The sequence below is a fragment of the Mytilus galloprovincialis genome, chromosome 3 (genome assembly GCF_965363235.1).
Source record: "Mytilus galloprovincialis chromosome 3, xbMytGall1.hap1.1, whole genome shotgun sequence".
NCBI lineage: Eukaryota > Metazoa > Mollusca > Bivalvia > Mytilida > Mytilidae > Mytilus > Mytilus galloprovincialis.
Genome location: NC_134840.1, coordinates 20,214,997 through 20,231,723, shown reverse-complemented (window position 1 = coordinate 20,231,723; position 16,727 = coordinate 20,214,997). Strand labels below are relative to the sequence as shown.

The 16,727-nt window shown below is 33.2% G+C and overlaps 1 protein-coding gene across 13 annotated transcripts in view; it reads right to left on the bottom strand.

Moving 5' to 3' along the window:
* Positions 1 to 16,727, bottom strand: part of LOC143067375 (phospholipid-transporting ATPase IF-like) — a 78,840-nt gene that overhangs the window by 24,798 nt on the left and 37,315 nt on the right. For all 13 annotated transcript variants that reach the window (XR_012975934.1, XM_076240590.1, XM_076240596.1 and 10 more), the window contains 6 exons: positions 15,499 to 15,668; positions 14,170 to 14,312; positions 9,671 to 9,774; positions 7,626 to 7,862; positions 950 to 1,098; positions 655 to 814 (listed from right to left, as the gene is read on the bottom strand). Coding sequence is in view for 12 of the 13 variants with exons in the window: in XM_076240590.1 (XP_076096705.1) it covers positions 655 to 814; positions 950 to 1,098; positions 7,626 to 7,862; positions 9,671 to 9,774; positions 14,170 to 14,312; positions 15,499 to 15,668 (963 nt within the window). In the remaining variant the exon portion in view is untranslated. The remainder of the gene's footprint in view (positions 1 to 654; positions 815 to 949; positions 1,099 to 7,625; positions 7,863 to 9,670; positions 9,775 to 14,169; positions 14,313 to 15,498; positions 15,669 to 16,727) is intronic.

The following is a 16,727-nucleotide window of genomic DNA, read 5'->3' as shown; positions in this document are numbered from 1 at the left end:
TTCTGTAAAAGAAGATTGTCTTTCTTTGCAATTGCTTTCTGTTAAGAAAACTTATTGAAGTTTTTACTATGGGGATATGTGATGGATAGTTTATTCTCTAAATTTTGTGCTATTTTCGCATTTCCTGACCGATGTGAGAAAAATATTTCTCATCACTAGTGAAAAATATGTTCTCGGCAAATGATTGGTTGAAATTTAATTGTGACGTTAAATCTTCTTCTTTTCTTCTGGATTTTCTTATTGTGACGTCATGAAAAAAGGCGACCATGCCTGATGACGTCACATCAAAAGTACACAACTTTCCTCAAATCTTTGAAAAGGATGGATAAAAATCATAAGAGAAACAGATTCCACCACTGTAACTCGTGAATTACCATATTTCTCCACTCTTCAATAGTTAATTTTTAATTATTTAAAAAGCTCGGCAAGCCTCGCGCTTTAAATATTAAAATTTAACTGTCTCGAGTGGAGAAATATCGTAATACACTTGTCGCGGTTGTGGAATCTGTATTTAGCATGCCCTACATACAGAAATCCTACAACACAAGATAGCTTCATTCTCATGGTGGTACAGAACATAGAGTGAATTGGTGATAAGAGATAATAAGAGCTATAACATGTCTTAAAGGAGATATAATTTGTAAGTCTACCTACCTCAGCTTTCTGTAATGGAGACATTCTACAACACAACACAGCTACACATAAATGACAGAGATCTCGTAGTATATCACCATGGTCATATAGAGCATGTGATAAAGTGGTGCCATCTATGATCAGGGCATTCTGTTTTCCTTGAGAAAAATTGTTCTCTGCACTGAAAAGCAAAATAATATTTGTTGTTGTTTCTTTAAATAATGAGTGGACATGTAACTGGTGCAATTTACTAACAATGTAAGTTTCAAAATCCAAACAGATTTTCCACCCCAACTAATTTATGTTATGTCCTTACCTTATCATGTGTTTCCTGACAGCTTCAGCACATTCTATTGAATCAGTTATTTTAGTCAGCTTAAGCTTAGTCATTCCTTGTTTAAAATGACCAGCAGAGTGACTTATATTAACTGCAGTTTCTTCTTTATCTCCTGTTAACACCCAGACCTAAAAAACAGAAGAAGAATTAACCAGGTGCTCCGCAGGGCGCAGCTTTATACGACCGCAGAGGTCGAACCCTGAACAGTTGGGGCAAGTATGGACAAAACATTCAAGCATGATACAGCTCTGAATTTGGATTGTGATCAAATTTTTGACATTACATGGTTTTTTTTTTACACAAAACAAATGCCAAGATTTTACAAATCAATTAAAGATTTCTTCTTCAAACTTTTTAAATCTAAAATTAAATAGTTGACACAGCATAGGTTTCTGACACAGAATGAATGTGGTCTAATGAACTTAAAAGGTTTTTTTTGCCTTTGAGCAATTCACTATGCTGTTGAATATTAATCCTCTCAAAAAAATGTTTGAAGAAATTTTCTTTTTATTTATGAAATCTGAAATGAGAAAAATTTAACCCCCCCCTTTTTTTTCACATCCCCATTTCCCTTTTTCAAAACTGATATCAATTCAAATTTCTAATGGAGTTTGCAACAATAACTACTCATTTAAATACATCATAAAATATTAAGATGTAAAAAAACTGCTTGTTATCACTGAATGGTAAAGATTATTTAAATTTATCAGTTGGTAGTAAAAAGTGTATATACATTGTATATTGTATATAACAAAGATTTAAGTTGATTCTGGACAAAGAAAGATAACTCCAATTAAAAAAAATTCTTGATATTTTGCAATAGGATATTTCTTGCTTACTATTCTGGACAAAGAAAGATAACTCTAATTAAAAAAAAATTTGCTATTTCACAATATTGTGCAATTAGATATTTCTTGCCATTGCACAATACTGTGCAATTGAAAAGACTTGCTATTGCACAATACTTAATATAATAATTTTAGATCCTGATTTGGACCAACTTGAAAACTGGGCCCATAATCAAAAATCTAAGTACATGTTTAGATTCAGCATATCAAAGAGGCCCAAGAATTCAATTTTTGTTAAAATCAAACTTAGTTTAATTTTGGACCCTTTGGACTTTAATGTAGAATTTGAAATTTGAAAACAGGACCAAAAATGAAGAATCTACATACACAGTTAGATTTGGCATATCAAAGAACCCCAAGGATTCAATTTTTGATAAAATCAAACAAAGTTTAATTTTGGACCCTTTGGACCTTAATGTAGACCAATTTGAAAACTGGACCAAAAAACTTCAATAATCAAGAATCTAAGTACATTTTTAGATTCTACATATCAAAGAACCCAACCGATTCATTTTTTGTCAAAATCAAACGTAGTTTAATTTTGGACCCTTTGGACCTTAATGTAGACCAATTTGAAAACGGGACCAAAAGTTGAGAATCTACATATACAGTTAGATTCGGCATATCAAAGAACCCCAATTATTCAATTTTGATGAAATCAAACAAAGTTTAATTTTGGACCCTTTGGGCCCCTTTTTCCTAAACTGTTGGGACCAAAACTCCCAAAATCAATACCAACCTTCCTTTTATGGTCATAAGCCTTGTGTTTAAATTTCATAGATTTGTATTTACTTATACTAACGTTATGGTGCGAAAACCAAGAAAAATGCTTATTTGGGTCCCTTTTTGGCCCCTAATTCCTAAACTGTTGGGTCCTAAACTCCCAAAATCAATACCAATCTTCCTTTTGTGGTCATAAACATTGTGTTTAAATTTCATAGATTTCTATTTACTTAACCTTAGGTTATTGTGCAAAAACCAAGAAAAATGCTTATTTGGGCCCTTTATTGGCCCCTTATTCCTAAACTATTGAAACCAAAACTCCCAAAATCAATCCCAATCTTTCTTTTGTGGTCATAAACCTTGTGTCAAAATTTCATAGATTTCTATTAACTTAAACTAAAGTTATGGTGCGAAAACCAAGAAAATGCTTATTTGGGCCCTTTTTGGCCCCTAATTCCTAAAATGTTGTGACCAAAACTCCCAAAATCAATACCAACCTTCCTTTTATGGTCATAAACCTTGTGTTAAAATTTCATAGATTTCTATTCACTTTTACTACAGTTAGAGTGCGAAAACTAAAAGTATTCGGACGCCGGACGACGACGACGACGACGACGACGACGACGACGACGACGCCGACGCCAACGTGATAGCAATATACGACGAAAATTTTTTCAAAATTTGCGGTCGTATAAAAACCAATTGTTCAGAGAACAATTGAAGGTCTTTCCAACAGTTAATATCTATTTTGATATTAAAATATTAACCAGATGCTCCGCAGGGCGTAGCTTTATACGACCGCAGAGGTTGAACCCTGAACGGTTGGGGCAAGTATGGACACAACATTCAAGCTGGATTCAGCTCTAAATTTGGATTGTGATTAAATAGTTGACACAGCATAGGTTTCTGACACAGAATGAATGTGTTCTAATGAACTTAAAATTTTTGTTTTCTCTTAGAGCAATTCACTATGCTGTTGAATATTAATCCTCTCAAAAAAATGTTTGAAGAAATTTTCTTTTTTATTTATGAAATTTCAAATGAGAAAAATTGAACCCAATTTTTTTAATCACATCCCCCTTTCCCTTATTCCAAAACTAATCTCAATTAAAATTTCTAATGGAGTTTGCAACAATAACTACTCATTTAAATACATCATAAAATATTAAGATGTAAAAAAACTGCTTGTTATCACTGAATGGTAAAGATTATTTTAATTTATCAGTTGGTAGTAAAAAGTGAATATACATTGTATATTGTATATAACAAAGATTTAAGTTGATTCTGGACAAAGAAAGATAACTCCAATTAAAAAAAAATCTTGCTATTGCACAATATTTTGCAATTAGATATTTCTTGCTTACTATTCTGGACAAAGAAAGATAACTCTAATTAAAAAAAAATTTGCTATTTCACAATATTGTGCAATTAGATATTTCTTGCCATTGCGCAATACTGTGCAATTGAAAAGACTTGCTATTGCACAATACTTAATATAATAATTTTAGATCCTGATTTGGACCAACTTGAAAACTGGGCCCATAATTAAAAATCTAAGTACATTTTTGGATTCAGCATATCAAAGAACCCCAAGATTTCAATTTTTGTTAAAATCAGACTAAGTTTAATTTTGGACCCTTTGGACTTTAGTGTAGACAATTTGAAAACAGGACCAAAAATGAAGAATCTACATACACAGTTAGATTTGGTATATCAAAGAACCCCATTTATTCAATTTTTGATGAAATCAAACAAAGTTTAATTTTGGACCCCGATTTGGACCAACTTGAAAACTGGGCCAATAATCAAGAATCTAAGTACATTTTTAGATTCAGCATATCAAAGAACCTAACTGATTCATTTTTTGTCAAAATCAAACTAAGTTTAATTTTGGACCCTTTGGACCTTAATGTAGACCAATTTGAAAATGGGACCAAAAGTTAAGAATCTACATACACAGTCATGACAGTTAGATTCGGCATATCAAAGAACCCAAATTATTCAATTTTGATGAAATCAAACAAAGTTTAATTTTGGACCCTTTGGGCCCCTTATTATGTTGGGACCAAAACTCCCAAAATCAATACCAACCTTCCTTTTATGGTCATAAACCTTGTGTTTAAATTTCATAGATTTCTATTTACTTATACTAACGTTATGGTGCGAAAACCAAGAAAAATGCTTATTTGGGTCCCTTTTTGGCCCCTAATTCCTAAACTGTTGGGACCTAAACTCCCAAAATCAATACCAACCTTCCTTTTGTAGTCATTAACATTGTGTTTAAATTTCATTGATTTCTATTTACTTAAACTAAAGTTATTGTGCGAAAACCAAGAATAATGCTTATTTGGGCCCTTTTTTGGCCCCTCATTCCTAAACTGTTGAAACCAAAACTCCCAAAATCAATCCCAACCGTTCTTTTGTGGTCATAAACCTTGTGTCAAAATTTCATAGATTTCTATTAACTTAAACTAAAGTTATAGTGCGAAAACCAAGAAAATGCTTATTTGGGCCCTTTTTGGCCCCTAATTCCTAAAATGTTGGGACCAAAACTCCCAAAATCAATACCAACCTTCCTTTTGTGGTCATAAACCTTGTGTTAAAATTTCATAGATTTCCATTCACTTTTACTAAAGTTAGAGTGCGAAAACTAAAAGTATTCGGACGACGACGACGACGACGCCAACGTGATAGCAATATACGACGAAAAATTTTTCAAATTTTGCGGTCATATAAAAATCAGTCTAAAATGTCAATTCATATGGCTTTATGATATATAGATATGAATTTAAAGCAAAGGTTAAAATCTAGAACGTCAAATTAACCTATGACCTTGACCTCAATTTCAAGGTCACAAACTGAGGATCTCAAGTCAAAAGACCCTAGGTCTCTAATATGTATGGTTAGTAAGTTATATCACTTTACACATAATTTTAGATATGATAGGGGCGAAAACTCACATTCATTGTCTACGCACCCTTTCAACTAAAATTATTAAATTACGACATGTCGCAAGTAACAATTTAGTCAAAATAATTTGTCGATATCTTATAAGGTTAATAAAAATGAGTGAAAATTAGCCAAATTCAAAAATTAGAATATGACCTTGACCTAATTTTCATTTTTTTGGACCAAGGACCTCAAATCAAAAGATCCTAGGCCTCTATCACTTATGGTTTACAAGATAGAAATGCATATCATGTATATCAAATGCATAAGGGGAAATAACTCTCATATGGAGCGTTCATATCGCTTCGGTCAAAATAGGACAAATCATGAGAAGGATATAACGAGCAATTTTGTAAAATAAATTTGTCGTAATCTTTTACAGTTGCGAAGGAGTCGTGGACACAAGGAAAACAGTGTTTGGGGAGATAACTCCTACAAAGAAAAGTATTTGGTTACGCAGGGTAAATTTCAAAAGCGCATAAACTGTTCGCTATCATATACCAAATATCTAAGCGACATATTGAGAAACAAATGTTTATCGCAAGAACAAAATTTGGCAGAAGAAAAAAAAAAAAATAATCAGAAGAACAGAAGAAAAACAATAGGTCTTTCCACAGAAAAGTGGAAAGACCTAATTAATTTTAATGCCTCACTGAATTTCTTAAATTTGATCCATATAGACATTGCCATCATATAAATTGCTTTATGGACAATAATTTTTATACATAATGAAATAACAAAAGTTGCATCTTACTGTTCATTATTACAAGCCATGCTTTATAACCATACACATATAAAACAAGAGTGCACACGCTGAAATGTCTCGCCTTCTAAACTAATCACTGATATTATGTTGATAGTCCTAAGTATAAAGCTAAGCTTTAGCTTTATTACAACTGTCACATAAACTTAACATTAACCAAGATAACTAAACTAAGACCAATGAACCTTGAAAATGAGGTCAAGGTTAGATGAACCATGCCAGGCAGACATGTACAGCTAACAATGCTTCTATACAACATATTATATAGTTGACCCATTACTTATAGTTTAAGAAAAATAGACCAAAACGCAAAAACTTAACACTGTGCAATGAACCGTGAAAATGAGGTCATGGTCAAATAAAACCTGCACGACTGACATGAAGATCATCAAATATTTCCATACACCAAATATAGTTGACCTATGGCATATAGTATTAGATAAAAAGACCAAATCTCAAAAACTTAACTTTGACCACTGAACCATGAAAATGAGGTCAAAGTCACATGACATCTGCCCGCTAGACATGTACACCTTACAATCATTCCATACAACAAATATAGTAGACCTATTGCATATAGTATGAGAATAACAGACCAAAACACAAAAATTAAACTATAACCACTGAACCATGAAAATGAGGTCAAAGTCACATGACATCTGCCGGCTAGACATGTACACCTTACAATCATTCCATACAACAAATATAGTAGACCTATTGCATATAGTATGAGAAAAACAGACCAAAACACAAAAATTTAACTATAACCACTGAACCATGAAAATGAGGTCAAGGTCAGATGACACCTGCCAGTTGGACATGTACACCTTACAGTCCTTCCATACACCGAATATACTAGCCCTACTGCTTATAGTATCTGAGATATGGACTTGACCACCAAAACTTAACCTTGTTCACTGATCCATGAAATGAGGTCGAGGCCAAGTGAAAACTGTCTGACAGACATGAGGACCTTGCAAGGTACGCACATATCAAATATAGTTATCCTATTACTTATAATAAGAGAGAATTCAACATTACAAAAAATTTGAACTTTTTTTTCAAGTGGTCACTGACCCATGAAAATGAGGTCAAGGACATTGGACATGTGACTGACGGAAACTTCGTAACATGAAGCATCTATATACAAAGTATAAAGCATCCAGGTCTTCTACCTTCTAAAATATAAAGCTTTTAAGAAGTGAGCTAACGCCGCCGCCGCCGCCGCCGCCGCCGCCGCCGCCGCCGTAGCCGCCGCCGCCGGATCACTATCCCTATGTCGAGCTTTCTGCAACAAAAGTTGCAGGCTCGACAACCAGCCATTATAGTTAATCTATACTACTTCTCAAGCTCTTAATCAACGTTAACTAACCTTAATACCAGCCATCCTTAAGGACTCTATAGTCTTAGGAACATCTTCCTGTAGTTTGTCTTCTATTGCAGTTGCACCTAGGACATGTAGTTCATTCTCCATAAAGTCAAACACCTCAGCTAGTTTCTCCTCCCTATTCTGTAGGGATGTCCTGGCCTCCTGTAGCTTATCATCAAATAATGCTATGTCTTTCTCTGATAATTTCCTTTGAGCAAGTACTAGTGTTCTTAATCCAAACTGTAAGAAATATAAAAATGAAAGAACCTTTGTGAGCAAGATTGCATTCCCCTCATCGTCACTGAGCAAACAAAATCTCATAAGGAATCAGTTATATGAAAACAAGAGTGCACACACTGAAATGTCTCGCCTTCTATACTAATCATTGATATTATGTTGATAGTCCTAAGTATATAGCTAAGCTTTATTACAACTGTCACATCAACTTAACATTAACCAAGATAACTAAACAAAGACCAATGAACCTTGAAAATGAGGTCAAAGTCAGATGAACCATGCCAGGCAGACATGTACAGCTAACAATGCTTCTATACAACATATATAGTTGACCCATTACTTATAGTTTAAGAAAAATAGACCAAAACACAAAAACTTAACACTGTGCAATGAACCGTGAAAATGAGGTCACGGTCAAATAAAACCTGCGCAACTGACATAAAGATCATAAAATATTTCCATACACCAAATATAGTTGACCTATGGCATATAGTATTAGATTAAAAGATTAAAACTCAAAAACTTAACTTTGACCACTGAACCATGAAAATGAGGTCAAGGTCACATGACATCTGCCAGCTAGACATGTACACCTTACAATCATTCAATACAACAAATATAGTAGACCTATTGCATATAATATGAGAAAAACAGACCAAAACACAAAAATTTAACTATGACCACTGAACCATGAAAATGAGGTCAAGGTCAGATGACACCTGCCAGTTGGACATGTACACCTTACAGTCCATCCATACACCGAATATACTAGCCCTATTGCTTATAGTATCTGAGATATCGACTTGACCACCAAAACTTAACCTTGTTCACTGATCCATGAAATGAGGTCGAGGTCAAGTGAAAACTGTCTGACAGACATGAGGACCTTGCAAGGTACGCACATATCAAATATAGTTATCCTATTACTTATAATAAGAGAGAATTCAACATTACAAAAAATTTGAACTTTTTTTTTCAAGTGGTCACTGAACCATGAAAATGAGGTCAAGGACATTGGACATGTGACTGATGGAAACTTCATAACATGAAGCATCTATATACAAAGTATGAAGCATCCAGGTCTTCCACCTTCTAAAATATAAAGCCTTTAAAAAGTGAGCTAACGCCGCCGCCGGATCACTATTCCTATGTCGAGCTTTCGCAACAAAAGTTGCAGGCTCAACAAAAAACTAACGAAAAAGAACGATCGCAATTCATGAACAATTCAGTATACTTACCATCAAATCTTAGTGAACAGACTCCAAGTTCCTAAGTTCAAAAGACCCATAACTCCTACAAAAGTCAACTGATAAAAAAATCATGAGGACATATGTCCTCATGTTTCAATATTGTGTCATATTATGTTTCACGAATTGCTGTGTGGTTTCACAGGAGCTGCAATAGTGTATTTGGGTAAATTCTTATTTTGAAAGAGCCATAGCTCCTGCAAAAAAACTGAATCATAATTTCCTATCGATTTGAACATCTACATACTATAAACAAACTTATTTTTCGCAGATACTTTATTTCGCATTTTGCTCTTTCCAGCCCACTTCGCGATGTTCAAATTTACTTGATGTAATCAGATTAGTAAAAATCCAAATTTTACATATTTGCGTTATTTTTCGCTCTCGAAAAAAAGTTGGTTGACAATAGTATGTACTTAGAACGTTCATGTATCTACAAAGTTTGAAGGAATTCTGTTGTGTGGTTTCACAGGAGTTGCGATGACAAGAATAGGACTGACAGATGGACTGATTGACTGACTGAAATACAAACAAATGGACTAACTTGATACTTTATTAACTTACTGTAGCGAACTCATTGACATGTTGTAAAGTTATCTGTTTCTCTCCTTCAATCACTCGGTCTAAAATAGCTGACTCAGCACCCTTACATAATAGATATACTTCTCCTACAAATTAAGATAGTGGAAATAACATTAAATCAAAAATAACAATCAAAGAGCTGAAAGCTCTGAGGAAAAATGACGCCACCGCCTCTAATATTGGGATATTTTTTATGCAAGTCTTGATTTTCACATACCGTAATAAGTTGGACATTGCAACATGTCTCGTAAGCATATAATTGATATTCGTATATGAGTGTGTGAAGTGAAGATGACAACTGACAGTTTTTTTTTAAATACAAATGAATAGGTCAAGAGTCAAGACTACCTAAATGATTTACAGTATCCAATGACTACTGGCTATTTTTTTTTTTTTTATACAAATAAATTGGTCAAGACTACCTGAGTGATCTACAGTATCCAATGACTACTGTCTGGTTTTTTTTTTGTACAGATAAATAGGTCAAGAATACTGGAATGATATACAATATCCAATGATTACTAGCTGTTCATTTGTACTGATAAATAGGTCAAGACTATTTATATGATCTACAAAATCAAATGACTACTGGCTGTTCTTTTGTACACACTAAATAAAGACTACCTGAATGATCTAAAGTATTCTAAGTAATGTGTATTTTTTTTTTCTTTCTTGCAATTACATTTTTCTAAATCAAGAATACAGACTACTAGTATCCTTTCAAACCAAATGATTATGAAGAGCAATGAAGAGCCTGTTGTAATAAGCTCTTATACCTCACTGGTCCTATAACATATGACTTCGCATTCTTATGCAATTTTTAACGTTTTTATACTGATATTTTCATTTTTTTTAAATTTTGAATGACACATTGATAGTTAAAAAAAAATATCAGAACTGTTACAGTAAATAGAAATAGTAAATAATGCTCCTGAGGTCATATGTTATAGGACTAATTACCCACATACTCATTAAATAAGTTACTAGTGACATACATTGTACACAAATGTACAGTCGACTCTCGTTATGTCCAAGTCAGCCGGACCAGAGAAATATTTCGAGATGCACGTAGTTCGACTCAAACGAACACCGGAAGTTCGACAATCTAAGGGACACAACTCTTGCATAGCTTGATAAAACTAAAATTAATCCGGGTGAATATGGCAAGGGGATCGATATTCTAGTATTCAGATCGATGTATTTGTATGTCACAGTCTTTTATTATTATAATGACATTATTTTTACTTATTCAATTGTTTCAATTAAATCAAAATCCTATGGCTTTTCCAAGAGAGTACATTTTTTTTTGTAATTTCCAATCGATAGTTTCGTTATTCAGGTCGGTTATAGCTGACAAAATTGTTTTTCTCGGATACAAGAGATTTAAGAAAATTTCTATTCGATTATTTTGTTTTATCTCACTATTTCTTTTCAAAAGAAAATATAACAAGGTTAAAGACGCTGTTTGAGTAGTTTTTATGTGATCATCAACGGAAGCCATACTTCTCACTTTATACACACCCAAGCGCATAAGCGTAAATCACAAATTAATTGTTTTGTAAACATTTTAAATACTTTTTCATGAACATTAACAATGTATCACTAATTATTTATAAAAATTCTATAAAAGATAATCTTAGGTAAACACTCATGGAAATAGCATGTCATAAATCAATACAGTGGTCAGTGACCGGAAATCTAATTACACGTGTATTGTCAGATTAATTCTTCAATCCATTTAAATCCTGGAGGTCATGTTTTGACATATGTGTATTAGTTCGAGATAAAAAATGAATTTTGAATGCTTTTGTTTATTTTGGGACCGTAAATTTAGTTCGACTCAACCGAAATTTCGACTCATCAGGAGTCGAATTACATACTTTTGTATGGAATAAAGTTCGGGACCACGTGAAAACTTCGGACTCATCCGAAATTTCGAGTCAACCGAGTTCGAGACAACGAGAGTTAACTGTAGTTATTTCTGTTACTTGAAGCAAATTCTATTTCTGTAGATTTACACAATATTGTTATACTTGTTTTATTTCACATTGAAGAATAGACAAATAGGGATACTCCTTTGATTTTTTCATTTCATGTCAGTCAAGTCCCTTTATATGAAACTTGAAACCACTTCTCTGCCATATTGATATTTTATAACAACTCTGCCCATGACCCATATAATTTGATATTCATTCTTTAACCATATATCATAGTAAGCTAGTTTTCTATTTTACACTAATCCACAATCTTTCATGTTAAATTTTGTCTCCATTTAAGTTTATGCCATTGAACCATCATGGTATTAAACACAATTCCAAGTAATTATGCTGTTATAGAGGGTAACCATATATTCATCTTGGGTGGCATTCCAGTTATTGAAATTTGTGTCAGATTGGATAATGAACTAGACCTTTAGGAATTGATCTCATAATTTAATATGGAGCTATCGTATGCATCCCCTACTCGGTAACAAAAATAAACATGTCAAGTGGCAAAATTTATTACCAGAGATTACAAGTCAAAAGAGGATGGATAAGTCTCCAAAATGCTTGCCAAACTGGAACTACAACAAGATCTTCAGACAAGGACGAACAAGGCGTTGAAACCAAAGTTAGTATTTATGTACAAAGAAGTTGAGGGACTGATTCACGCTATTGAACCAGATGAATTCCTCTTAAAAGCATGTCGGAAGAGAACCATATCTGCCGAGAAATTCAAAGAATACCATGCAACAATTATTGTGGAAAAGCAAGTAAAGAATAACTCTTACTGTGAGTGTATTGACATTCCACCAAGTAAAACACTGTACAATATTCAAACTCACTTTAGGGCCTTAATAATAGGGTACAAGTCAAATCGGTACCAATATAAAAAGTCAAATCGGCACCTGGTTAAATCGACATCTAGTCAAATCGGCACCTGGTTAAATCGACATCTAGTCAAATCGGCACCTATTTAAAGTCAATTAGGCATCAATAATATATATAAATAATTCAACCCTTAAAAATGTGAATAAACATGATAAAATTAGGTTAATATTTCTGGCCAACCCCTTCCTTATCTAACTCTTCTTGGGTAAATACTGTAAAATTTCTGGACAACCCATTCCTTATTTCTACTGTTTTTGCTTAAAATACTGTTAAAAATATATATGAAACAAATCTAACATGGGTGCTGAATTGACTATATCAAGTGCCGATTTAACCAGGTGCCAATTTGACTAGATGCCGATTTGACTATACCGGGTGCCGAATTAACCAGGTGCAGATTTGACTAGAATTCCGTAAGACAATGATCGCGCCGAATCAGCTAGACGACACTGTTGTGCACGCATCAAACATAGAGAGCTTCAAATCTGTTCTCCCGCCCCGCCAATAAAACCGTTGTATTTAAGCCAGCATCGATATCGACAATTTATTCACATGTCATACAGATAGTCTGTTACAGACTCTACTGTTGTAAGTTTGTAAACAAAGATTGAGTCGGATTTGCGGTACTTCGATCTGTCTTATAACCAGTAGAAAGTGGACCAACACGGACACATTATATTTACTTATAAAAAAGGCAGTTGTTTGTAAAAAGAAAAGCCTATCAAGTTTTCCCCGATTAATTATATATCTTTAATGTTTTAACAATGTTTTAGTTTAACTTCACATAATCAATAAAGTTATAAAAATAGATTTATGAGTATCTTAACCACATTGGTTGGTACACCTCGATCTTTTTGGTAATAAGAAGGACCGGAGGTATGTAAACTGGTTCCTGGTTGATTACTACACAATGATAAAACAAGCAAATTCCAGTTTGTATATGAAATAGTAAATACGAAACCAAGCGCGGTAGACGGAGAAATGTAATGGAAAGTAAATACGAACCAAGCGCGGTAGGCAGAGAAATGTAATGGAAGTTCAGTTCACTAGTATCGGAAACATGCCGCTGAAAGCGTCAATTTTCCAAAAATCACTGCAGTTTATACTGGGAGGAATGACAAAAAAATATCCAGTGTTTTTTTTTGTTTAATATGTATGAATTGAAATTTTGTTTATGATCAATTACTTTAAATTATAAACATGCCTTTAAAAGTGAAAGTATTTGTCTGACATTAAAACTCTTGTGCACATGCTAAAGATTTGATCCCACTGTGATTTTTTTTATGAATATTTGTAGACAAGCTATCTATCACCCTCCCCTGCAACTGTATTGTATACCCTTAAATAACATCCAACACCTCTAATAGAGGACACACTTTCCTTTTGACATTAATTCAAGACTGTTAATATCAATATAAAATCTGAGATCAAATGTCATTATGTTGTCAATTTCACTATGTCATAAAAATATGAATAAAACCTTTAACCTTTCACCTATATCTTCACCTTGAAAGGATTTCTGCTCTTAATGCACCAACCCTTACAATTGATGCAAAGCTCTGAGCAGGATGATAGGAAATGTTTAACTAAAACCAAATGTTTTAACCCTACCTTCTTCATTCTTGATAATGACACTCATCCTCTTCCTGGTAGGATCAAATTCTAGCACATGTAGCTGTTGGTATCTCTTCATTTTACCTTTAAATGTAATCTCTAGCATGCCATCCTTCAGACCATGAAATATTATTGCATACCTGTATTAAAAACAAATCATCACTTTTTAATACTACAGTACATTACAAAAAAGTAAAACTAATTGACACTCAAATTGTGACTGAATTTACAAAAGGGTACATCTGTACTGCATTATTAGCATTGAAGTAAGTGAATTTTATTATCTCCCCTTTAACATGTTGGAACAGGATAATACTCATGTATGCACATCCTTATATAGTGTTCTACAACTAGTGTAGTTTCATCAGTGTCAGTCTTCCTGTAAAAGGAAAAGTTGTGCTAACAAGGACCAAGGACAGACAGATGACTAGTTTCATCTTTCTAGGCCTCATTCTAGCAGTATTTGAACATGGAAAAACTTTTCCTTATCTGTTTTTTTTAATATACACAGTAATTTTGTCCTATAACAAATTTTATCAAAGTATCTCACATTGAATCAGCTGATTGCAGTACCTTGAATTTACATAACCAAAGAAGGACACACTTGAAAATAAGCACAATTCAAATAGTACCAACTGCTTATGGTATATGAACCAGATTCGATCACAAAATATGTGTCAGTTTTGTTTAAATGAAAAAATTATAAGTCTATTCCCCTTATAAATCAATATGAATTATCATGTTAAATTACAACAAATAATGATTGTCCAAGATATATTTCAAATCCAGTTAAATTATAAGATATATCTGGTTTTCAAATAAATATAAGAAGATGTAATATGAGTGTCAATGAGACAACTCTCCATCCAAGTAATTATTTGTAAATAATCCAGGACTTTTAAATATCCCGCCATTATGTTATTGTTCCATTATTTGATTTAGTTTGTTAAATTTGATATATATCCTTTTTTGTACTTCTTTGTTAAAAGTAAACCATTATAGATCAAGGTTTTTCGACACATAAAATAGTCCATATGATAAATAAAATCTATTGACCTTCTACAAGCCTCTACAAAATCTACTGACCTTCTACAAGCCTCTACAAAATCTACTGACCTTCTACAAGCCTCTACAAAATCTACTGACCTTCTACAAGCCTCTACAAAATCTATTGACCTTCTACAAGCCTCTACAAAATCTACTGACCTTCTACAAGCCTCTACAAAATCTATTGACCTTCTACAAGCCTCTACAAAATCTACTGACCTTCTACAAGCCTCTACAAAATCTACTGACCTTCTACAAGCCTCTACAAAATCTACTGACCTTCTACAAGCCTCTACAAAAGCCTTTTCATCAGGTGAGGATGACTGGTACTCATACTCCATACCAGTGTGACTATAAACATAGGCTGCCCCTGTCTGATGCATCTCAGGGTGATCCACACGTACTGTATGACATAAGGCAAGTAAGGCAAAAAATTCTTCTATTTCTGGCTGTCAAAAAATATAGATGGATTTCATTCATATTTCAAATGGTAGCTAGGATTATCAGCAATATTCTAAATTCATAGCTTTACCATGATCATATTTAAACACTTGATTCTATTAAGTGATTAAATGTAGGAAAATATTTGAATGATAGGATACCATTACTCATACCATTGTTCACACCTATTCAGGTTTTAAATATTATTCAAAAGATTTGTTCTTTTTTATTATCTCATGAAACATTATATCATTAAATGGGAAAATCTGTTATTTCTGGACTACTGTTTTAACTGCTTTTTCAGAACAAATAGGTAAGAATTGCTGTAGACATGTACTGTGTGAAGGGAGATAACTGAGTAGGTGATAGTGAAGTTGAGGTGAGGTGAGGACACATTTCAAGTCAATGTTATGTTTCTGAGTGATTTACAATGGTACTTGATATTCAATGTATTCGCACTACTTCATTTATAACTTACATTAAATAACAAATAAAAAAACAACAAGAATGTGTCCAAAGTACACGGATGCCCCACTCACACTATCATTTTCCATGTTCAATGGAGCATGAAATTGGATAAAAAATATAATTAGGCATTAAAATTAGAAAGATAATATCATAGGGAACATGTGTACTAAGTTTCAAGTTGATTGGACTTCAACTTCATCAAAAACTACCTTGACCAAAAACTTTAACCTGAAACATGCACTTTCATTTTCTATGTTCAGTGGACCGTGAAATTGGGGTCAAAAGTTTAATTTGGCTTTAAAATTAGAAAGATCATATCATAAGGAACATGTGTACTAAGTTTCAAGTTGATTGGACTTCAACTTCATCAAAAACTACCTTGACCAAAAACTTTAACCTGAAAAACTTTAACCTGAAACATGCACTTTCATTTTCTATGTTCAGTGGACCGTGAAATTGGGGTCAAAAGTTTAATTTGGCTTTAAAATTAGAAAGATCATATCATAAGGAACATGTGTACTAAGTTTCAAGTTGATTGGACTTCAACTTCATCAAAAACTACCTTGACCAAAAACTTTAACCTGAAAAACTTTAACCTG